General features: G+C 45.0%; 3 protein-coding genes across 3 annotated transcripts in view; 2 read left to right on the top strand and 1 right to left on the bottom strand.

Annotated features, from left to right (window-relative positions):
* The window catches only part of ddx19b (DEAD-box helicase 19b), a 16,761-nt gene extending 14,600 nt beyond the window's left edge, over positions 1-2,161 (top strand). The window contains exon 12 of the mRNA XM_080785311.1: positions 1-2,161. This exon is cut by the window's left edge and continues 726 nt beyond it. The gene's annotated coding sequence lies outside the window, so the exon portion shown is untranslated.
* Positions 2,162-5,020: 2,859 nt separating this feature from the next.
* On the bottom strand, positions 5,021-13,515 carry pusl1 (pseudouridine synthase like 1). Its single transcript, XM_080791601.1, has 8 exons — positions 13,148-13,515; positions 12,341-12,401; positions 11,829-12,016; positions 9,687-9,839; positions 8,032-8,202; positions 6,092-6,146; positions 5,715-5,877; positions 5,021-5,180 (listed from the first exon to the last, which is right to left on the bottom strand). Exons 1-8 carry the CDS (start codon positions 13,204-13,206, stop codon positions 5,089-5,091), a joined length of 942 nt encoding a protein of 313 aa, XP_080647727.1. The 5' UTR covers positions 13,207-13,515; the 3' UTR covers positions 5,021-5,088.
* Positions 13,516-15,410: 1,895 nt separating this feature from the next.
* LOC308334842 (arf-GAP with coiled-coil, ANK repeat and PH domain-containing protein 3-like) overlaps positions 15,411-23,502 on the top strand; it is a 118,166-nt gene continuing 110,074 nt past the window's right edge. The window contains exon 1 of the mRNA XM_080791716.1: positions 15,411-15,741. Within this exon, the coding sequence (XP_080647842.1) occupies positions 15,695-15,741 (47 nt within the window). The 5' untranslated portion in view covers positions 15,411-15,694. The remainder of the gene's footprint in view (positions 15,742-23,502) is intronic.

The raw sequence follows: 23,502 nt of genomic DNA, 5'->3' as shown, positions 1-23,502 counted from the left end.
CTTTTTACTGCTCTTTTATAAGACGAGTGATTTAGATTATTTTTTTTAGACGGTCAAATCTTTTTTTGCAATGTTTAGTACCAGATGAGGAAATTAACGTCCTCTTTGTGCCACAATAGATTCTACAGAAACGCTTAACTGAATGTACGATACTAATAATAATAATAATGTACGATACTTAGTTGTCTATCCATCTATGTCTTCTGATTATCGCCGTTCGCCTCTTGACATGCTTTGGGTTGCAAGTTTAAAACTACTAACCAAAAAGTCCTGGAGTACAAAGGGTGAAATATGGTATGATAATAGGTGGTGCGGTTAGCTTTTTTTATTTATTTTTTTAAAAACCATTTAGGTAACATTGTTGAGATGGTGAGGGTTGGGTTTAAATGGTCTATGCAAACTACAGCCTGTGCCATTTATCAAAAAATATATATACCAACCCTTTTTATTCAGGAACTCATGTATCCTTAAAACGACCTCAGTTTTAGTGGCAGGGTCTTAATTAAAAGCTCAAATAGTCTACATATATGGTAATAAAATTAGTTTTGGGTGCAGTACTTAGTTTAGACATTATTTGGTTTAGACTAGTCATTGATTAGACCGGTCATTAGCCCTACAACTACAACCCATCTCTAACCCTAAACCTAACCTCCCACGGGGCAGCACACCTAAACCTAACCTTAACCCGAGTCTGACCAATGACTAGTCTAAACTAAGTTTTAAAATATGGACATAATGGATCACTGTTAAAACCATAGGATGTTAATTTAAGATTGTAAAAAATGCACCCGGAAGGGTCCCTTCTTAGGGCCGATTCATACTCCTATTCTACAGCTGTTTCGGCGCTGTAGTGCCGAAATAATTTCGGCTCGTCAGACCCCACCCCCCCCCGAACCTCAAATGGCGTCACATTGTAGGCTCTACAGAGCCGAACCGACTTTTATTCGGCTCTAAAATAAGAGTATGAATCGCGCCTTACAACACCCGTGACTTATTGAGCACTCCACGCTTGCATTGTATTGTTCAGTCGGCATCGATCATCTCTCACAGGCATCTTGTCCTTTTTAATCGGTTTAAGAACTATATATTCACGTGGCTGTTGTTTCACAACACACTTGGTGTCACTATTGAACAAGTTAGGAGTCATTTCTGTCTCATTTCATTGTCCCCATTCTCTTAAAATCCTAGTCATATAGTTCCACAACAAAAACAGAAAAGTGACCCGCTGAGGTCTTTGATGTGATCACCCGTCTTTCATCTTCTGAATCAGGGTCTCTATGTCGGAGGCTCCTCATGGTCAACTTTATATTCTTCACCCAGGCTGTGCTTATGAGCTGTCATTCTTTATAAATAACAACACAATGCCTTCCTCAAAGTGCATTATATGATCTGTTCTTTTTTTGCTATTGATATTCAAAGATCTCAATACTTGAAATTTGGAATGTGGACGAATTTTAGGATGTGCGAATTCTTGCTTTTTTTCTTCTGGAAGCTTAAACGCTTCATTTGACTCTTCATTGGACCTACTATAGCCAATCAGATTAGCCGTGGTTTTCTCCGACACACGGTCAAAATGGACACAAAGAAAACAAACGTACGACATTGTGAAATATTTAGGTCAAAGAAATTGTGTGGCTGAATGCTGCTAAAACTGTCACTTCTGAGAAGTGTAACAAGAAAAGAACATTCCTTTTCACCGTTTAAAAAGTTTTGATACACAGAGCACGTCATGTTCTTAAAAAGTTAATGGGTTTATGGGTGACTCATACAGAGATATACTGGATCAAATATGTATTCTTATGGGAACGAACGGTTGGTCGACCTGATCCTCGTCTGGCTCACGCAGAGGTCTGACCGTAGACGCCTGGGCAATATGTCCATATCACGAACTCTGGACACTAGATATTGGTAATATTGTGATATGGCAATAACTAAAGCGTTGTCTTTTTTTTCTCCTGGTTTTAACCAATTAAGCTTTCTTTTATACTTTTTTTTTTTTAAGTGTCAACTTGTAAATAGCTGATCTACAAGCTTACAACATTGAGTGAGCTTGTAGAGTTGCTATTTATGAGTGTTTTTTTTAAATGGAATGAATAATGGATTGTCACAATATTGATAAATAAGTATTTGGTATAATGAGCTAATTAAAATATCCATGTTGCCCAGCCTTAGCTGAAGATTTATTACGGTGTTCATTGAGCAAATGCAGTCACGTTGTAAATGTGTGTGTGTGTGTGTGTGGACAAATCCCATAGAATGGTGAACTACTAGTCTGTGAAATCTAAACGGGTGTCTGGAGGCAGAGCGGCATCATATATATATCGTCTCTGTTGGGTGGAAACCTAATAAAACTTAACTTGCAAAAAATTCGAAAAATTGCAAAAGGCAGCAGATCTACAAGTTCCAAAGGCTTGGAGTTTTGATGCCTTGGTGTGACGCTGATCGAGTACGATATATTCGGTGGTGTAAAGTAACTTAATTTTTGTAAAAAGAAAATTAGGATTTCTGAGCTCAATAATGCACCCAAAATATTCCTGAACTTTTAACATTCAGTAGATTTTCTGGGGTCCACAAATCCCATATGACAATTATCTGCCAGCAGATGTCACTGTTGTTGAGGGATGTTGCCTTTGTTTTCATTCATTGTAGCTCAAAAGGCTTCAGAACACAGAGAAAACCCCAGAAAATCCACTGAATGTTCAAAGTTCAGGTTGTTTGGGTGTGATTGAGGTCATAAAACCTAAAGGAAAAACGAAAATAAAAATAAATTAATGTCATGAAATCTTGAAGTACAAGTACTGTACTTAAATAACATTTTGAGGTACTTTACTGGCGTATCATTTCCGGTTCCATTTCCCAATACTTTTTTTTACTTTTAGCTACATTTTGATGCCAATACTTTTGTACTTTTACTCGAGTACATTTTGAATTCCGGACTTTCACTTGTAACATTGTAACATAATGCTAAAATTGCGCGTACTTTTAGGTATTCATTTTTTACAAAAACAAACCAAACTGAGAATAATTTGGAGACGAGGTTTCTGTCCGACAGCAGCGCTGTGCAGCTTGCATTAGCATTAGTCTACAGTACGGACTCCCCTTTAATGGCATTTATATCTCTGGGACCCCCGATTTATATTATTGTACAACCAAAGTTAATTTAACTCTGAGTGAGAGTTCCATTTGTACACTTTGAGTTACAGACCCAAAAGGGTTAATTTGGTTCCTAGCTATCATTTAGCTGGGGACCCCCTGGATCTCCCTCAAGGACCCCTGGGGGTCCCCCGACCCCACTTTGAGAACCACTGGCCTACTCCACTAAACGTTGCACATGTATGTAACGCCACTGTACCATGTGTTGTGGGGGTGCACATGTATGTAATGCCACTCTACCATGTGTTGTGTCAACTTGTGTGGGTGCACATGTATGTAAAGCCACTGTACCATGTGTTGTGGGGGTGCACATGTATGTAACGCCACGGTACCATGTGTTGTGTGGGTTGTTGTGGGGGTGCACATGTATGTAAAACCACTGTACCATGTGTTGTGGGGGTGAACATGTGTAACACCACTGTACCATGTGTTGTGTGGGTGCACATGTATGTAACACCACTGTACCATGTGTTGTGGGGGTGAACATGTATGTAACACCACTGTACCATGTGTTGTGGGGGTGAACATGTATGTAAATCCACTACCATGTTTGGCCATGAATGCAACATGGCTCTAATATGGAACTAAAACACTCCATCTTTTGTACACCATAAATGTCACAGACTTAACAGTAATCGGTGCATAAATCGTCTACACGACAGAATAAAAGTAAACATTGCTTAACCAGGTAAGTTGTGTCTATAATACCTGCGTACTAGTTAATTATCTGTTCTGTAGCTCAGCTGCCTGCATAGCTCCTGTTTCTCTTTAAAAAAAATCCCCCCTAAATTTGTATCCCATGATTTTTGCAACCCATTTTTTTTGCCAACCTGGGGATGGTCAGCGGACTGATCCCATGCTTCCTTCTATGCATGAGGAGTCCAAGCTGCTTCTTTTCACCTGACAGGGGGGGGGGGGGGGGGGAGAGACATCTGGTCACCCCAACGTGACACCCCTCATGTCAAGAACCCCAAAAATTATACTCAGAAGTCAGAAGAACCTGCATGGACAACATTCTATTAACAAAAACACTTTATTCCATTTTCTCTCTGCAAACAGCATACGTATTCCAAAGCACTAGACCTCTTGGTCAGTGGATTCGTCCGTTATCACTGCATTAAATATACGAAATCAACCGTTATCAGGACGTTGGAATAATGGCTAATAAGTAATATCCATGGCATACTAGCCTGAGCTAACGATAGACATTTCTGGCCTAGATGGGAGGGCCGCGGCTCAGAAAAACACGCACCCTGATTGGTTCACCGATCTGTCCGTCAGCCCCGGTCTCCTCCCCCCCCCCCAGTGCAGCACTGTTATTGTGTCGACCAGAAGCAGAAACCACTGGTTGATGGAGTAAACCATTCTAACGGACTGTCAAAGTTATTTCCACAGAGTCGGCACACGTTGGGTTTTTTCTTAGACGGTGTGGTGGGTTCTTCAGCCAGTCTCCTCATTTTCCTCGCATAGCCTCGTTTGAATTCCACTGGTAATAATTTCCTCACGGTGTTATTTTGAGGGGTGCACAGCACACCGCTCAGAGCCCTGAGGGGTGCACAGCGCTCAGAGCCCTGAGGGGTGCACACCGCTCAGAGCCCTGAGGGGTGCACAGCGCTCAGAGCCCTGAGGGGTGCACACCGCTCAGAGCCCTGAGGGGTGCACACCGCTCAGAGCCCTGAGGGGTGCACACCGCTCAGAGCCCTGAGGGGTGCACACCGCTCAGAGCCCTGACGTCACGTCATTTGGAGCGATCCCACTTTTAGACCGGTGCAGCCCATGCGCAAATCCAGGCTTTCATTTTTCGCGCAGACGAAATGCATGCAGGTGGTGGTGCAGACACAGCCTGGTCAAGGACTCTCCCTGCTGGACGTGTCCTTTCCAACGCTATGGTCAGGGAATGGGAACTATAAACTATAGGGTCTATACTACTATTTACTATCCTCTGCTATTAGGGACGTCCGATAAGCCCTCTTGGTCCCCAGTGGAAGACGAATCCCCCTCTGAGGAATGTGGTGTAAACTGCAGGTCTGTGGAGAGAGTAGACAAGTTTTATAAGAAGAGAAGAAGAAAAACCTTCAACGTTCTGTCAGCAACTCTGCAGACTCTGCAGCTCGTAGCGCGCCCTATTGTTTAACTGTCAGGATGTAAGACATTTTTTAGAATCTGATCTCAGGTCAGAATGGGTTAAGATATAACTCAGGATTTAGAAGGCATCTTTCAAATGTCGACGTCAGGCCTAAATGGGACAAAGACTAATTATCATTATTATTATTACTAGTAACTTGTGAGGGAGTACTCTACCCTGGTGAGGAAGATAAAGGATAAGGACTAATTACTTGCGCAAGCAGAGCGCGCAAATACATAGTATATGTAATTGGTTGACAGTTTGTAGCGGTCGAAAGTACTTGCACGCTCGGCCTACTAGTGTGCAACAAGCAAGTATGCACTCGACAGAGTGCAGTTCTAGTTATTATTATTATTACTAGTAACCTGTGAGGGAGTACTCCACCCTGGTGAGGAAGAGGGTACATCTACTGTATATACAGTAACTTCATAGTAACCTGTGAGGGAGTACTCCACCCTGGTGAGGAAGAGTCCGCCTGGAGGAGCGCTCAGGTTCTTGGGGAAACCCAGAGAGTCTTTAGCCTCCAGAATGTGTCTGAAGCGGTCCTGGGACAGCTGACCCTGTCCCACTGCCACCAGCGCCCCCGTCATCCTACGGACCTGCAGCCACATGCAAAATATATCAACCCCTTTTTGGTGTGTTTTAAAGCATTATGTTATACTTTAGCTATTGGAAAATACTAGCAGATCTACAAGCTCGTAGAAATGTGGTATATTTAATACAGTGATAACGGTTGATTTGGTATATTTAATACAGTGATATCGTTTGATTTGGTATATTTAATACGGTGATAACGGGTGAAACAACACTAACCTGTCTGTAGAGGAAGGACCTGCTTCTAAAGGTCAGCTCCCAGAACGGAACGTCTCTGGAAGACAAGAACACACAATAATTAGAATATATACGATATAACATTAAGGGCCTTCTAAACTCAATTTGTTTTCACACAGCAGAGGAGCGCCCTCCCTCCCTCCCCTCCAGCGTCCCACAAGTGCAGCTCAGCGGTCGACCTTGTCAATAATTCACTGCTCGCATCCCCCTCGTTTATTTTGTAATTATTTATTTTTGTATCCCCGTTACCTAGAATAGTGACCGTCTAACCAGCTAACTCCATTTCTCACTTTTGTTTTTCATAATTATGTCAACGCCGTTGGAACAGCCTTTACGTCTGTGTGTGGGTTTAAAAAATATTGAACCAATGAAGAGTATATATTCTGAGTGACAAAACCAGCTAACTCCATCGGTTCGTCAAAATGTCGGCCAAACCTTATTAACTTATTAACACAGACGCTAATATTATAAAAACAAATTCTATTTTGTGTTTTTTCTGAGGAGAGCAACATGACAAAAAATTAGTTCAAATCGCATTGCTCTCGACAGTTCTGCTTAAACGCCTGACTGCTTTTGTTTTAAAAAATACATAAGGTTTTCTTCACCTCCTGAAATATTCATATTTCGTTTTTTTATTTCCTGAAAAATGTACATTTTGGAGTTGGTTTCTGCACGACAGCTGAAGAGACATTTACGTTATTTTGTCATAATAACCGCATCGAATGTCGTGCCAATAATCGCAATAAAGCACACCCACTGCTTAATTAATTTGGGGCGTTCGTTCACGTGAAAACGTTTGAGAATCACTGCCCTAGATATACCGGCCGTGTTGGTTGTGTACATATTGTGGTCCATATTGCCCTCATAAATAATTAACAGTATGTATAAGTGGTATTGGGCACACAGACAGACCCCCCGTGGATATATAATCCAGTATGCACTCATTCTGAACGGGAACCCCTTTTGGCATTATGTTATACTTTAGCTATTGAAAAATAGCAGATATACAAGCTCATAGCGCGGCACCGAGTGCCGCGCTACGAGCTTGTAGGTCTGCAAAAACAGAAAGTTGGCGCAAATCTTTGAATACTGTGCATATTCTTTCAGAGCGAACGTTTTTAACTCAAATCTTTGCTTCTGGGGGGGTGACTGATTGCGAACGCAGTGAGCACTTACTATGAGACCTAGCAAATCATGTCTGTGTGTGTGTGTGTCTGTCTGTGTGTCTGTCTGTCCCGCTATCCAAATATGGAGTGTGTTGCATCAGCAATCACTCAGCTCCATATATGGGCACAAAAGGGGCCAGGTCCACTCAGTTCCATATGGGCACAAAAGGGGCCAGGTCCACATATACAGTAACAGCGGGACAGACACACAGACAGACAGACAGACAGACATGATCTGCAGGGTCTCAGCAGCGTTCGCTTCCCGCGTCTTACTGGTATTGTCCTTCTAATATCCTGTAGTTGCTTCTTTTACAAAGACCACAATATCTCGCAACACGTGTCTGTCAGGCATCGGCATCATGTTTACGCACAGAGAGAGTACCTGTGGAAGTGTGCGCCTGTGAAGGACGTCCCCGGGTCTATATTCGAGACACAGGGTTCTGTACCTGTGGAAGTGTGCGCCTGCGAAGGACGTCCCCGGGTCTACTCGAGACACAGGGTTTTGTACCTGTGGAAGTGTGCGCCTGCGAAGGACGTCCCCGGGTCCACTCGAGACACAGGGTTTTGTACCTGTGGAAGTGTGCGCCTGCGAAGGACGTCCCCGGGTCCACTCGAGACACAGGGTTTTGTACCTGTGGAAGTGTGCGCCTGCGAAGGACGTCCCCGGGTCCACTCGAGACACAGGGTTTTGTACCTGTGGAAGTGTGCGCCTGCGAAGGACGTCCCCGGGTCCACTCGAGACACAGGGTTTTGTACCTGTGGAAGTGTGCGCCTGCGAAGGACGTCCCCGGGTCTACTCGGGCCACCTCCAGGGTTTTGACCGGGTTTTTAAACGGCGTGTCCGAGTTGATCGCCATGAAGCTGCTGAAGTCGTGAGTCCCGATCAGCGTGGCGGCGGCCTCTCGCATCGCTGCTACGTCCAGATCCCTGACGTGAAGACACAGGAGACAACAGGCTTTATGGTTAAAAGGAGAAAAATGGTGATGCAGCACTTGTTGAGAGAGAGAGAGAGAGAGAGAAAGGGGGGGCAAAAATAAGTACAGCAAGCAGAAGAAGAGAGAGAGAGCGAGTAGCATGATGTATGTGTGTGTGCGTGCGTGTGTGTGAGTGCGCATAAGCCTGCAGCTCAACTTGGCCTAGTTTCCCCAAAAAGTGAAGAAATTAACTCTCTCTCTCGCACAGAGAGAGAGAGTGCGCACGTGTGCACCCACACACACGCACGCGCGGCACGCTCGCTCGCGCACGCCTACTTTGTGCGCGGTGGTGGTAGGAGGCCAGGAGGTGTAGGAGATCTACAATCTGTTAGATGCTAGGTTAGATCTACAAGCTGTTAGATGCTAGGTTCATAGATCTACAAGCTGTTAGATGCTAGTGTTGTATATTAAAATAGCATACAGGAGAGTAAATGTGCACGGCAGACAGACAACGAGATGATGTTCCTTGGTGTTTATTTCAGAGTACACAGCACAGCAAACAGCATAGTTCCGACGGCCTCATGCCGTCGGGGAGCATGCCCAGTTACATGGTAGAGAGTTGGGGAACGACCGGCCCAGATATTTCTTTGTCTGGCATTATATCTATCGTGTGTTCATGTGTTCATATGGCTCTCGGCCTATCAGGATAGTCCACGGTCTGACCACTGCCTTGGGTCTCAACCCCTAACAATGACCCCAGTTATTTATTACCCATGGGCCTTTGTCTTGGCTTGCCTTTCTGTTCTGTGCCCAACCCTGATCATGTTTCACTATTACCAGGACTTATGTATCCATGTGCATGCGTGTATGTGCACATGACATTTAGTGATGTCCAGGCATCATTAGCTGGTCTGTGTCTTACAAATTATACCACATTCGGTTCATAGATCTGCAAGCTGTTAGATGCTAGGTTCATAGATCTACAAGCTGTTAGATGCTAGGTTCATAGATCTACAAGCTGTTAGATGCTAGGTTCATAGATCTACAAGCTGTTAGATGCTAGGTTCATAGATCTACAAGCTGTTAGATGCTAGGTTCATAGACGGACTGTACCATACTCGTAACAGTGCCATCAGCACGCACACCATTGTTTGTGTTTATTTGCCATGTCTGCTCAGATAAGCCCTCGTGTGTGAGTGGCCCTAATTTGCTCATTTGCTCATGTCATGTGTGTGTTGCATCCGTGTTAACGAGTGGATTATTCATGTGTTTCTGCTCTGTTGCCCCGTGGTGAGGTTTGATATGAGCTCATTGTGTGTGTGTGTGTGTGTGTGTGCAGAGGCGGAAGGTTCTTAAAACGGCAGTGGGTACATGCAGCCACGCCCCCAGCGTTTTCAAATGTCTAAAATGTAATAAATATATTTAGAAAATAGCAGATCTACAAGCTCTCTCTCTCTCAGATATGGTGCGGTGTGTACAGTACGATCCATAACTCACGTGTGCCGGCAGAGCGCCCAGCACAGGCGGCGCTCGCTGAGGGGAAGCAGGGAGGCGTGGCCGACGCCCTGGGCCAGTCTGTACACGTACGTCCTGGACAGGGCCTTGAAACGGGCGTGGAAATCACCCGCCACCCGGTGGACGTGGGTGACCCTGCAGGAGGGCAGAAGGAGAAGAGCGCCGTTGTGAATTAATTTACCGTCCGGTAGGCCTTTTGAACAGTGGTTCGCCCAAACCTTTTTCACGTCAAGGACCCCCAGATTGACTCCAATCAGCCCGCGGACCCCCGTTTGAAAAGACATGCCAGGGACCCCCATAAGGGACCCCCATAAGGGACCCCCATAAGAGGAGCTTTTTTACGGCTCTAGCAGTGATTCTCAACCAGTTTAATTTCAAGTACCCCCCAGTTTTACATGCTTTCTGGGACCCCAATTTATATTGTAAAACCAATGTTAATTTAACTCAGAGAGTGTACAAATGTACATCTGTACACTCTCTGAGTTACAAGACCCATAAGGGTCCATTTGGTTCCATGTGTTACACTCTCAGAGTTACAGACCCATAAGGGTCCACTTGGTTCCAAACTATCATTTAGCTGGGGACCCCCTGGAACTCCCTCATGGACCCAGCTGGGGGTCCCCGGACCGCACTTTGGGAAGTATAGTACATAGAAATAGTCATCAAGAACCATAAGCAAGCTAAGAACATCTGTCTAACAGAATATCTTAGCCTTGACATAATGTGCTTTATCAGGTAAAAAGAAACCCAACAAAAAAGCCAATCGATTGTTAACAAAAGCTTAGCAAAAGGACTGCCCCTTTTCATGTCCATGTTTTCCCTCGGATTGAACAACTAAAAATGGGAACAGTTTTTTTTTAAAGCCCATTTATTTGATGCCAACAAGCCAAGCCCAGCCCAGAGCAAATGTCACTGCCCTAAATGTCAGCCTCACAGCTTTAACCAATTTAGACCTGACTTTAAAATAATAAAAAAATGTCTTCTAAATCCTGACAGTTTTCTGAAATACCTCATGTTTCTGTATCAGTGGTGCTCAATATTTCGTGTCAAGGACCCCCAAAAATGATATGTAATTGGCCACCGACCCCCCATCTGAAAATATGTTGTCCCCAGAAGCAAAGATTTGAGTTAAAAACGTTGGCTGTGAAAGAATATATATTCAAAGATTTGTGCTGCATTTTCACGATTTTTTCTAAAATAGCAGAGCTACAAGCTCTTAGCGCGGCACTCGGTGCCGCACTATGAGCTTGTAGATCTGCTATTTTCCATAGCTAAAGCATAACATAATGCTTTAATTAAAACACCCCGTCCAGAATGGGTTAATCACAAAGCATCCATCCATTGTGGAGATGATAAAAGGCCTGTGAATGTCACTACCAGAGGGCGGGAGGAGGCAGCCGGGGGCTGGCGCTGCACAAACACCATTAGCATCACAATAGAAGCAAACGACTGGAGGACTCTTTTGATGTCGGCTCCAGTGGGAGCAGAGCTAAACAAGAGGCCATTTCCTCCTTGCTGCGGGCGGGAGGGCAGAAACATCTTATCTCCTATAGTCAAACCTTTTGGTAAATTAACGCCCCGCCTTTGTCATGTACTGTACTACAGCCACAGAGAGTCACACAAAAAAAGCATCGAAATCGCATCGTTATCGCATGAGGTGAAAGAAGAGGACTCACCTGGATGTCCTCTGGCTTCAGGTGGTGGTTGAGGTGAAAGAAGGGGACTAAAGGCCTATTCATAGTCTGGATTTTCGGTGGTGAGGTGACCACCGCTCCGGTGGTGAGGTGACCACAGGAGCTGAAATAACGTTGAGCGGTGGTGAGTAAAAACAGAGAGAAGGGTTGGAGCGGTGGTTTGCTCTTCACCGCGGCTCGGTGACGTCATGTTGTAGTTCGGTGGTCACCTCACCACCGACAATCCAGACTATGTATGAGCCTTCACCGGATGTCCTCTGGCTTCAGGTGGAGGTTGAGGTGAAAGAAGGACTCACCTGGATGTCCTCTGGCTTCAGGTGGAGGTTGAGGTGAAAGACGGAGACTCACCTGATGTTGAGGTGAAAGAAGGGGACTCACCTGGATGTCCTCTGTCTTCAGGTGGAGGTTGAGGTGAAAGAAGGGGACTCACCGGATGTCCTCGTTCTTCAGGTGGTGGTTGAGCGCCGCCACCAGGACGTCCTCGCTGAACGGAGGCTTGCCGTCTCGGCGTCGGAGGTCCAGGTGGGCGGAGTTGGACAGGGCGTGGACGCCGGCGTCCGTCCGGCTGGACACGTAGACGCGCGGCGGCGTGACGGGCTTCATCTTCATCAGGGCGTCCTGCGGAGGGAAGGAAGGAAGCAGAAGTGTTGTTTTCGTCGACTTAAAACTTAACCCATTCTGACCTGAGATCAGATTCTAAAAAATTATTTTCGTGTTGATTTTTCAAAAATAGCAGACCTACACAGCTGTAGATCATGAGAACATACAGTTGTCATTGATGGGCAGTATACTTGTATAAGGTTTAAGAAGTAACAGTTTATCTTCCACTTAGCAGAGCATTTCTCTGGAACTAATAATGTATAATAATAATAATGTATAATTTGAAGGTCAATGGCACCAAAAACAAAGAGCGACACATGGATCAGATTCAGTTAGTTTTACCTCCAAGTAGTCCTGAACCCCTCTCACCTCCGTCTGTCCTGGAGGCACCTTCACCACACCTCTGCAAGACACAAACACAGACTATCATTTAGCTGATGGGGACCCCCTGGAACTCCCTCAAGGACCCCTGGGGGTCCCCATACCCCACTTTGGGAACAACTGAAGTGCTTGCATAGCCTACTAAGTGGCTATATTTTTAGCTTTTGTAAAAATTCAAAATATGGAACCATGAGGTCCTTTTGGTATAGCGTGATTATACAAAATGTAAGTATTATTCATTAATTAATTAATTTGAGTTCACTCTGTATTTCCACTATCCAAGTGCCAATATTTTTTTAGCAGTTTGTATTAAAGGACAAGGTATACCAAAGACATATGGTTACTGTTTTAAAGTGTAACGTGTGCACATTTGAGGTACAGTAAGATGCATTGCATTGAGAGGTTGATGTTTACTGATTGTCTATTAATCAATAAACTACATTATTACTGTCAACTGGACAATGGACACATTAACATAAATAATAGCATGATGATGTATGATAAAGAAAATATGGGCTACATGGAAGAAATGTGTAATAAAAACTAAGTTATTATTGTTTACACAGCAGCACTGAAATAAACTATAAGAAAGCAACCCCTGTCTGTCTGTCTGTCTGTCTGCCTGCCTGTCTGTCTGCCTGTCTGTCTGCCTGTCTGTCTGTCTGTCTGTCTGTCTGCCTGCCTGTCTGCCTGCCTGCCTGTCTGTCTGTCTGTCTGTCTGCCTGTCTGTGTACAGATAATCAAATATATGTCATTGATGTTACATACCTGTATTTTGTTCCAATGTATTGAAAAAAGATGAGGTAACGTGGACAGTTGTTGTGCATGGTCCTCCTTCAAGATTTCTGTGACAGCAGGAGTTCTTGAGCATGTTTCTCATAATAATTAAGAAGCGATTTTTATTTTTTTTAAAGCGAAACTGTTAAACAGTACATATGATACATCATAGTACTATACATATACAATATAACGGAGGCGGGTTTGTTTGTTTGTTGCTGTTTCTCGTTCGGAGCGGAGGTTGTTTAGGGCCTACACATGTGCGACGAACAAGCTGTATGAACTACAACAACATCAACAAGACATCAGCGAGAGAGTCGATACCGGTGTGTAGTTCTGTTCAGTGTTCTGTTCACACGTGCATCTCAACAGTAGACTGCAACAAATATAGGCTACTATCACTGTAGTTCTGTTCGCACGTGCATCTAAAGAGTATAGACTACAAATACACTAGGCTACTATCACTGTAGTTCTGTTCACACGTGCATAAGAGTATAGACTACAAATACACTAGGCTACTATCATCACTGCAGAAGAACTTGAAGGGCAGTTTACTTTCACTCTGTGAAGCCCGTCGACAACATCAACAATAACAATAGTAAGTCGAATGTCATATATTTGATCATATTATTATGCAAATCTAGCCCACGTGCATATATACGTATGTGTTTGCCATAGACTCATCATGGACTGGTGTTTGCTGTTAAAGTCGGGGATCCTTTCTTGTAAAAGTGCCAATATTGGATGACAATATTTACAATATTATGACCAATACGCTGCCTGCCTGAATATCGTTTTTTGATAGTTTATTGACAGCAACACCTGTTGTATCACATGTGAAAATGTATAAGCCGTTCGGTGTGAGCGAGACAATAATAATTTGCTAGGTTTCTGTTACATTATTTATTCACGTCAAGAGCATAGACTGTAAAAGTAAAAGCGTCAAGAGAGACACAGTCCAGGCACCTCCAAGGACACACCTCCTCCTGGCGCACGCGCCGGGCCGGGGTCCTACAGCAGTCACTTTACTGTGTCCCTTTGTGGCTGCGTCATTGAGCAGGGGCGTGTCTGTCTGCTATATTTGTTATTTATTGTATTTTATTTATTATTCAATGAACAACAACACAAGCACAACGCACATTATGTTGGGAAACACACATACTATGATAGATAGATAGATAGATAGATAGATAGATAGATAGATAGATAGATAGATAGATAGATAGATAGATAGATAGATAGATAGAAAGAAAGAACCCTTTTCTATATGCCACAGGTTTTCCTGTTGGAATTTAATTTAATTGTATATATTATACATTTCTTTACAAATAACCCTCTATCTGTATACGTCTGTACATTAATGAACTGCAGGTGAAGGGTGGGCGGGTTCAGGATAAATACTTAATGAAGTCGATTAAATGAGACTTCAATATAGGCTAAGATGTCAAACGAACAGTTAAATAAATAATAGCGATAGGCTACATGAATGCATGAATGAATGAATGAATGAATGAATGACTGAATGAATACATAAATAAACCCAATCAATCAATCAATCATAGGGCTATAGGCTATTAATGCCATCGATCCGTGCGCGTCCAAATTGCGTGTTTTATTTTATTTTGTGTGTTGTTGAACTTGCTCATATCGCTTGCAGGCTGTTGACTGCATGGTCTGTTTGTGGTGTGTAGCTACTGTGTTGTAGCCTGTATGCCTGGCAAGCCATTTTAACATTGTATAGCTAGACTGGATACATTTAAATTATTCCTATAGTCAGAATATAACGTTTCAGATCTCCACAAATATGACATTCCTGCTATCCACAACTGCCATTTGATTTAAGATGATAATGACAATATGGCATTGCCCCTTATTTCGGCACCTTTTTCAGAATTTTTGGACGGCGCTATATACCACCGTCCAAAATACTGAAAAGGTAACCGATCGGGTCCCGAATCCCGATCAAGGCTATATAGGCTACTGTTGCCTTTCCTTTGCTTCGAGACGAGATATCCAGTGAACATTCCTAGATTCCTCCTATCCAAAATTGCCATTAGCTGTTGCCTCATGCTTCTTGGAGGCGGGCGGGCTGGTTGGTTGGTTTAGGTTTAGGAGGACTGGACTGGAATGGACTGACTGGGTGCAGCTGTTCTGTTCTCTCTTCCTCCTCCTCCTCCTCCTCCTCCTCCTCCTCCTCCTCCAGACAGAGGCGGTAGAGTAGAGTGTCACCGTGTTGGTAGTGTTGTAGTAGTAGTAGTAATATATCTACCATGCGTTGAGAGACATTCTGTATGTGTGTGTGTCACAGTGTCAACCAACGGCCGGGGCGAGAGACTGGACTGCCAGTCAGGGAATATACAACAGGATCACCTACACTACAGACCTTCCATACGGACCTACAGACCTTCCATACGGACCTACGGACGGTTCCAGAATCCATATGCCTCCAACGGGCGATGACATATTTTGTCTGAGGCGGTGAAGCAGGAATATACTAATCATAAATAATAACTGACGAGAAGAAAACAGGCTGCAAATATGACGGTGGACTTTGAAGAATGTATAAAGGATTCGCCCCGATTCAGGTAAGAGAGTTCTCTCTCTGTCTGTGTGTGTGTGTGTGTGTGTGTGTGTGTGTGTGTGTGTGTGTGTGTGTCCGGCTGGCACTGCCACACACTCACCACGGTACGGTGGTGGTGGTGGTGGTGGTGCGCAAAAAAAAAGAATGGCACGCCTTTTACGCGCGATGTCTCCTCTGCTCTCACGGAGGAATTGAATCGCCGCTGCGCTGCTTCTATGTTTTATGTTAGCTTCAGCTAATGTCATGATGGAAACGGTGTGAATTTGAGCATGTGTTTTATTTTGGTTGGAGGGCTGGCTGTGTATTCTTGTATACATCGCGATCTTTCTCGTTATTCCTAATTCCTCCATCGGCCTTTATTTGTAGTATATGATTGATTCGTTATGAATTTAAATATTTCATATTTAAATTGTGCTCCAATTGCTGGTATGGTAGGCTATATAGCCTGCTGTCTCGGTGTCTGTCTGTCTGTCGCCAAATCGATTATGCTATTATAGCTCATAGGATCATATATACAGTAGCCTTGTACAATTAGCCTACGATTAATTTTGTCACTGTTTCAATGCGTAATCAAATTACAACACTGTCTGAGAGGACGTCCTCATGGGGTGATGAACGTTCCTTAAATGGGACCAATTAAAAGGCTGCCAGTGCCAGTGTTAATTAATCTCCCATCCTTTGGGGGAGTCAGTGTGTGTGTGTGTGTGTGTGTGTGTGTGGGTGGGGGGGGGGGGGGGGGGGGGGGGGGTTCAGTATGTTGCTGCATGTAGCCTACAGGTTGGCTGAATGGGTGCAATCCAGCCCGGCTGTCTCTCGTTTAACATTACATCCTGACAGTGTTCTGAAAAAGCTATGTTTCTACGGTGGCACGCTATGAGCTTGTAGATCTGCTATTTTTCAATAGCTAAAGCATAACATAATGTTATAACACCAAAAAGGGGTTCCCGGCCCAAAATGGGTTAAAGACAAAGTCAAAGCCTATATCAGTCACTCTATAGCCGTTTTCTATGATTATCATTTTACGACCGCAGTCGGTCGAGATCAAGGATTCCACAATATGCCACAACGCCAGACTTTCCGGTCCTTCATTAATTGCCACCCCCAGTTCCTGCTTTATATTACTGATGCATGTGTCCCTAGTATAGCGATGACATCAGGGAACGACAGTTTTCTATACCTCTGGTCTGCTTTGAGGCAGGACTCTATGATTAAATAAGACTATATCGACAGAGATGAGATGTTTTCTACCTCGGGTCTGCTTTGAGGCAGGACTCTATGATTAAATAAGACTATCAGACAGAGATGAGATGTTTTCTACCTCGGGTCTGCTTTGAGGCAGGACTCTATGATTAAATAAGACTATATCGACAGAGATGAGATGTTTTCTACCTCTGGTCTGCTTTGAGGCAGGACTCTATGATTAAATAAGACTATATCGACAGAGATGAGATGTCCTTGTCAAGGAGGTGGTGTGTGTTGGCCGGAGGGGACAGGAGGATATAGGAGTCTAGATATACAGCTCTATCTGGTCATCAGTGCCCGCTGGAGGGTAGAGAGGAAACATAGCCACTGTGCCAGCCTGCCACACTCCTCTGCCCACGTGCCCAATCTGTCCGCTGCTGCACTCACTGTGTGTGTGTGTGTGTGTGTGTGTCAGTGTGTGTGTGCGTGTGTGTGTGTGTGTGTGTGTGTGTGTGTGTGTGTGTGTGTGTGTGTGTGTGTGTGTGTGTGTGTGTGTGTGTGTGTGTGTGCCAAGAGGAAGCAGAGAATGCACTGATAGATAGAGACTCTATACACCAGGGAACACCAATTCATGATGCCCAAAGAATAGTGCATGTTGTTGTTGTGTTGGTGGTAAATGGTCTCTATAGTCCGTCTTCATTCTGCACTGGTATTATAGTATAGAATGAGCTGTTTCTCCAAGTCAACTGTTCCCTGTTTCTCCAAGAGTCTCTGTGTCGCTTTCTATGTCTCCTCTTTCCTCCCTCTACAATCTACAATGTGGTGGTTGTTAGACGGTCTCTGGCATTTTGCCGTGTGTGTGTGTGTGTGTGTGTGTGTGTGTGTGTGTGCGTGTGCGTGCGTGTGTGTGTGTGTGTGTGCGTGCGTGTGTGTGTGCGCCTCTTTTCTTCCTCCTCTAAGGCATGTAGTGTTTATCCTAGGTAGTCGTGTATAATGGACCGATCGACCAACAGCTCTGTACGCAGCCCATAGTCATACAATACATGTATGTACAGTACCTTGTTGCATGTCAACAACATGTAGTTATAAAAGCTCGCAACGCGACACCTATATTTCTGCCAAATGTTGTTCACCCATATACTTTGACATAATATAGCCGGGAATATATTTTAGTTGTATAGGGTTGTTGTTGTTGGTGTTGGTGGTGTGGGTGTGGGCCGGGCGGCCGTGATGTGGCTAATGGTGGTTGAGAGCAACCAGAACAACAGCTGCAGTAGCCTGAGTATAGAGAGCAGTCACTAGAACACACTAACACAGGTGACAGGCCCCGTCAACACAATGATGGATGTCCTGGTCTGTCTCCCCCCTCCCCTCACACACACACACACACACACACACACACACACACACACACACACACACACACACACACACACACACACACACACACACACACACACACACACACACACACACACACACACACACACACACACACACACACACACACACACACACACACACACACACACACACACACACACACACACACACCCAGCGCAGAGAGAGGGAGAACAGGAAAACATGGACAGACGTTCAGAACACTTCCTCTTTCCACTCTCATCTCATTTTCCCACAGCCGCCGGCCCTGCATGTGAAGAGTATGTTTATGTATGAGTATGTTTTATTGGGAAAATTCCACTACTCCACTATTCCACTATATAAATGCATTATATAGTGGAATAGTATTAGCATTTACCATTTACCACCGCTGTCAACACAGAAGCTGAGGTTGCACTTTCTTTGAAGCCAGCTTACAGGCGATGATGAATGGATGGATGGATGCATTGTTGTTTTCGTCGACTAAAACTAAGACGAAAAATGTTTGTGTGAATAGTTGAGAAACAGTGAAGTGAATGACCCGGTATAACCTATGAATGATGACCGTCCATGCATATCTTAGTCCATAACAGTTGGTTCCATTTTGTACAATCTCAGAGTTACACACCCGTACTGACGGGGCCATGTGGAACCCCGCCATGTTGCACTCAAGGACACTGTATTTTGCGTGTCTTAAGTACCAGGTCTTATTGTATAACTTGAGTAAACCAAAGACCTGGAGGCGTGATCAATGCTCTTTGGCCACTCAGAATAGCCAAATGGCGTTGATCACACCTCCAGGTCTTTAGTCTATATACAGTAGGAGACGTTACTGTTACTGTCAGAGATAGTTATACATCCATATAGCAGACGTTACTTTTGAAAGTTGACAGCAGTATTTCAATGTTTTTGCATTCACTCAGTGAACATAGCAGCAGCAGCAGCAGTAGCAGCAATTTATTCAAATGTAATTGAATGTAGTTTAGTTGCTCTGTTTGTACCGAGGTAATGGTCTGTAAGCAGTGTAGGGTACTATAAACAGTACACACAATGATTTGTGTTCCTTAAGGTGTTTGTATTCCATTTGACTCCTTCTCCTGTCACAGCAGCTCACAAATCTCGCTGCTGTGTTTTGCACAATGTTGTATTTCACCCAACAGGTTTCTTTTTGTCATTAGTCATGCTTTCAAACTCTCCCTTGGTGATTGTAATCTGTGGGACGTACAGTATGTGTCTCTGATGTCTTGGTATACAGTGGACAGACAGTATGTGTCTCTGATGTCTTGGTACAGTGGACAGACAGTATGTGTCTCTGATGTCTTGGTACAGTGGACAGACAGTATGTGTCTCTGATGTCTTGATACAGTGGACAGACAGTATGTGTCTCTGATGTCTTGGTACAGTGGACAGACAGTATGTGTCTCTGTCTTGGTACAGTGGACAGACAGTATGTGTCTCTGATGTCTGGGTACAGTGGACAGACAGTATGTGTCTCTGATGTCTTGGTACAGTGGACAGACAGTATGTGTCTCTGATGTCTTGGTACAGTGGACAGACAGTATGTGTCTCTGATGTCTTGGTACAGTGGACAGACAGTATGTGTCTCTGATGTCTTGGTACAGTGGACAGACAGTATGTGTCTCTGATGTCTTGGTACAGTGGACAGACAGTATGTGTCTCTGATGTCTTGGTACAGTGGACAGACAGTATGTGTCTCTGATGTCTTGGTACAGTGGACAGACAGTATGTGTCTCTGATGTCTTGGTACAGTGGACAGACAGTATGTGTCTCTGATGTCTTGGTACAGTGGACAGACAGTATGTGTCTCTGATGTCTTGGTACAGTGGACAGACAGTATGTGTCTCTGATGTCTTGGTACAGTGGACAGACAGTATGTGTCTCTGATGTCTTGGTACAGTGGACAGACAGTATGTGTCTCTGATGTCTTGGTACAGTGGACAGACAGTATGTGTCTCTGATGTCTTGGTACAGTGGACAGACAGTATGTGTCTCTGATGTCTTGGTACAGTGGACAGACAGTATGTGTCTCTGATGTCTTGGTACAGTGGACAGACAGTATGTGTCTCTGATGTCTTGGTACAGTGGACAGACAGTATGTGTCTCTGATGTCTTGGTACAGTGGACAGACGGTTAGGAAGTGTAGCTCAGTCTCTACCTCGTTTTGTGTGTGTGCTCTCTCTCTCTCTCTCTCTCTCTCTCTGTCACACCCTCTGCAGGTTTTAACCTGTGTGTGTGTGTGTGTGTGTGTGTGTGTGTGTGTGTGTGTGTGTGTGTGTTGTTGACTGACAGTTGAGTGTGTCAACTCAGCTGTATGTGTTTCTCTGTCAAAGAGAAAACATGCATTGTATGCATGTATGTGTATGTGTGTGTATATATACAGTAAAGGGCAGGTATACAGACCGCAGCTCTTTCATTGTATAAGCCTCATACATGCATACTGACTGTACCTTATTATAACAAGGTACAGTCAGGTCTTTCATCATGCACCTTTTTTAAATTCAACCTTTTAAATTCTGACTCCACCCTTTTGTCTGTTCAGATGAGCTCTGAAGCTTTCCGGCAACACATGAGTCACCTGCTCTCTGCTGCCTTCCATTGTGTAACAGAACCTTCTGGTACCAAGCCCGCGTGGCATTCTGACAGTTTTCTGAAATTCCTATGTTTCTGTATCAGTGGTTCTCAATATTTCATGTCAAGGACCCCAAAAACTATTTGTAATTGGCCTCTGACCCATCTGAAAATATGTTGTTCCAGAGACTCTCCTAGAAACAAAGATTTTAGTTAAAAACTAAAAAAAGAAAAAGAACATATTTATTCACATTTTCGCGACTTAGCTTAACTTGCCGCGTTATGAGCTTGTAGATCTGCTATTTTTCATAGCTAAAGCATAACATAATGCTTAAAACACCAAAAGGGGGTTCCCGCCCAGAATGCGTTAAATCTCTCAGTAGCTCTGGCATTGTAATCAGATTCCACCGTTCAACGTGTCAATCATCGCTCACAGCCACACTGACTCGTCCTGCATGCGCTGAAGGTGAAGAGATTTCCCTCACCATTTCTGACGCCATGTCTGAGTGCTTGAAGGTGAAGAGATGTCTGGCTGCTCTCTCTGCATGTCTCCTCTGCATGTCTCCTCTGCATGTCTCCTCTGTCTCCTCTGCATGTCTCCTCTGCATGTCTCCTCTGAATGTCTCCTCTGCATGTCTCCTCTGTCTCCTCTGCATGTCTCCTCTGCATGTCTCCTCTGCATGTCTCCTCTGCATGTCTCCTCTGCATGTCTCCTCTGTCTCCTCTGCATGTCTCCTCTGCATGTCTCCTCTGCATGTCTCCTCTGCATGTCTCCTCGCGCTGCATGTCTCCTTGTGGGCAGCGGTGGCCGAACGGTTTGCGGAGCGGTCTTGATATCGGAAGGTCGCTAGTTCGTATCCCCGGACCGGCACGTTAAAATTACCACCGCTGAAGTGCCCTTTGAGCAAGGCATTGAACCCCTACCATGAAATGTTCTATGAGCAGGGCCTGGCTGTAAACAAGTTCTTGAGCTTAGTCCAGTTACCCTGGTTAAACATAGTACCTTTTACTTTCCTTATCTCTTCATGGTGATTGTTGTCTGTCCTGCAGCGATCACGCTTGATTTGCATATATAGATCCAGTTGGTTGTTAATTTGTTATTAAACATTTCCACTCATACCTCTGCGTCTCAGAGGAGAGAGGGCTGCTGTGGATCTCACTTCCTAACATTTTATAGCTCTATAGGTTTTATTTGTCTACGAAATTGTCAATATATTTAGTCTTATAGTTTTAGTCATCATAGCTTAGTTTTCATCATAGTATTGGTCGAGGAAATCAACAAACACTGCTGGGCAGGTTCGATTGTGGGGTTGAGCTCCACTGGGCCGTGGCTCAGTGGTCCAGGCTCCTTGGGGCCCCTGGGCCGTGGCTCAGCGGTCCAGGCACCTTGGGGCCCCTGGGCCGTGGCTCAGCGGTCCAGGCACCTTGGGGCCCCTGGGCCGTGGCTCAGCGGTCCAGGCGGTCCAGGCACCTTGGGGCCCCTGGGCCGTGGCTCAGCGGTCCAGGCACCTTGGGGCCCCTGGGCCGTGGCTCAGCGGTCCAGGCACCTTGGGGCCCCTGGGCCGTGGCTCAGCGGTCCAGGCACATTGGGGCCCCTGGGCCGTGGCTCAGCGGTCCAGGCACCTTGGGGCCCCTGGGCCGTGGCTCAGCGGTCCAGGCACCTTGGGGCCCCTGGGCCGTGGCTCAGCGGTCCAGACACCTTGGCCGGTAGTCCAAGTCTGGCAGTGTGCCGCGGGTTCGACTCCCGATCCCGACGGCCTTCACTGCCTGTCCCCCCCCCTCCCCCCATCTCTCTCCCACATTTCCTGTCAGCCTATACTTTCTATCCCTCCATAAAAAAAGATAAAATAATGATATGAATACAACGTTCATATCAAACGTAGAAATATGGTTTACAGGCAATCTGGAAAGGCTTCCAAAAGAATCATCACGTTGCATAACTGTGTTCATAATCTGTGTGCATCCCCAGATTCCCGGCACAGCCTTGGAACAGCGCCACAGTGGCTTACAGTTACAGTATGTCCAACCCACATGTACAGTACAGTACTAGTGCTAAAACCAACCGTATAGCCACACCCCAGTTACAGCTCTCTCTCTCTCTCTCTCTCTCTCTCTCTCTCTCTCTCTCTCTCTCTCTCTCTGGGTCGTCCTCAGACCAGCCCTCCATCGTGGCCTCCAGTCATCCCGGTTCTCCGTACATCCGGGCCAGCTCGTTGGTGCTTTGAGCTCCTGGGTCTTTCTTGAGTACATCCACATATGTTAGGACGGGACGAACGGACGGACGTCCTTGTGACCGGTGACCCTGTGTTGTTATAGTTCCCACAGCACTAACTTGCTGGCTTGAAGCTCTTGGTGTCTTTGGCAGTGTGTGTCCTGCATGCTATAGTCTCATTCTCCTGGCTGCTATTTCCTGGCTCACCCTTGGCATTCCATCACACAGATTTATGTTGGTAACATGTGTACTCTTACTGATGTTATAGTATACAGCACGCAGCATTCTGGTGTAGCACCCGTCAAGGGACTTCTGCAGGGTTGGCTTCAGGGTCCAGCATTCACTGCCGTTTAGGAGAACAGACTAACAGTAACTACAGTTACAACACTTCTGAGCCAATGC

The sequence above is a fragment of the Protomyctophum bolini genome, assembly GCF_963924005.1.
Source record: "Protomyctophum bolini genome assembly, chromosome: 2".
NCBI lineage: Eukaryota > Metazoa > Chordata > Actinopteri > Myctophiformes > Myctophidae > Protomyctophum > Protomyctophum bolini.
The sequence above is the reverse complement of the archived record's forward strand: the minus strand, read 5'-3'. Positions and strand labels throughout refer to the sequence as shown.

What these genes read in the sequence shown, in the direction of transcription:
- pusl1 (XM_080791601.1), bottom strand. Translation starts at nt 13,206, where the DNA reads ATGCACAACAACTGTCCACGTTACCTCATCTTTTTTCAATACATTGGA. An exon ending in TACATTGGAACAAAATACAG is followed by an intron (nt 12,402 to 13,147) that starts GTATGTAACATC and finishes TGTGTCTTGCAG; the next exon opens with AGGTGTGGTGAAGGTGCCTC. An exon ending in CTGAAGAACGAGGACATCCG is followed by an intron (nt 9,840 to 11,828) that starts GTGAGTCCCCTT and finishes GCCCTCCTGCAG; the next exon opens with GGTCACCCACGTCCACCGGG.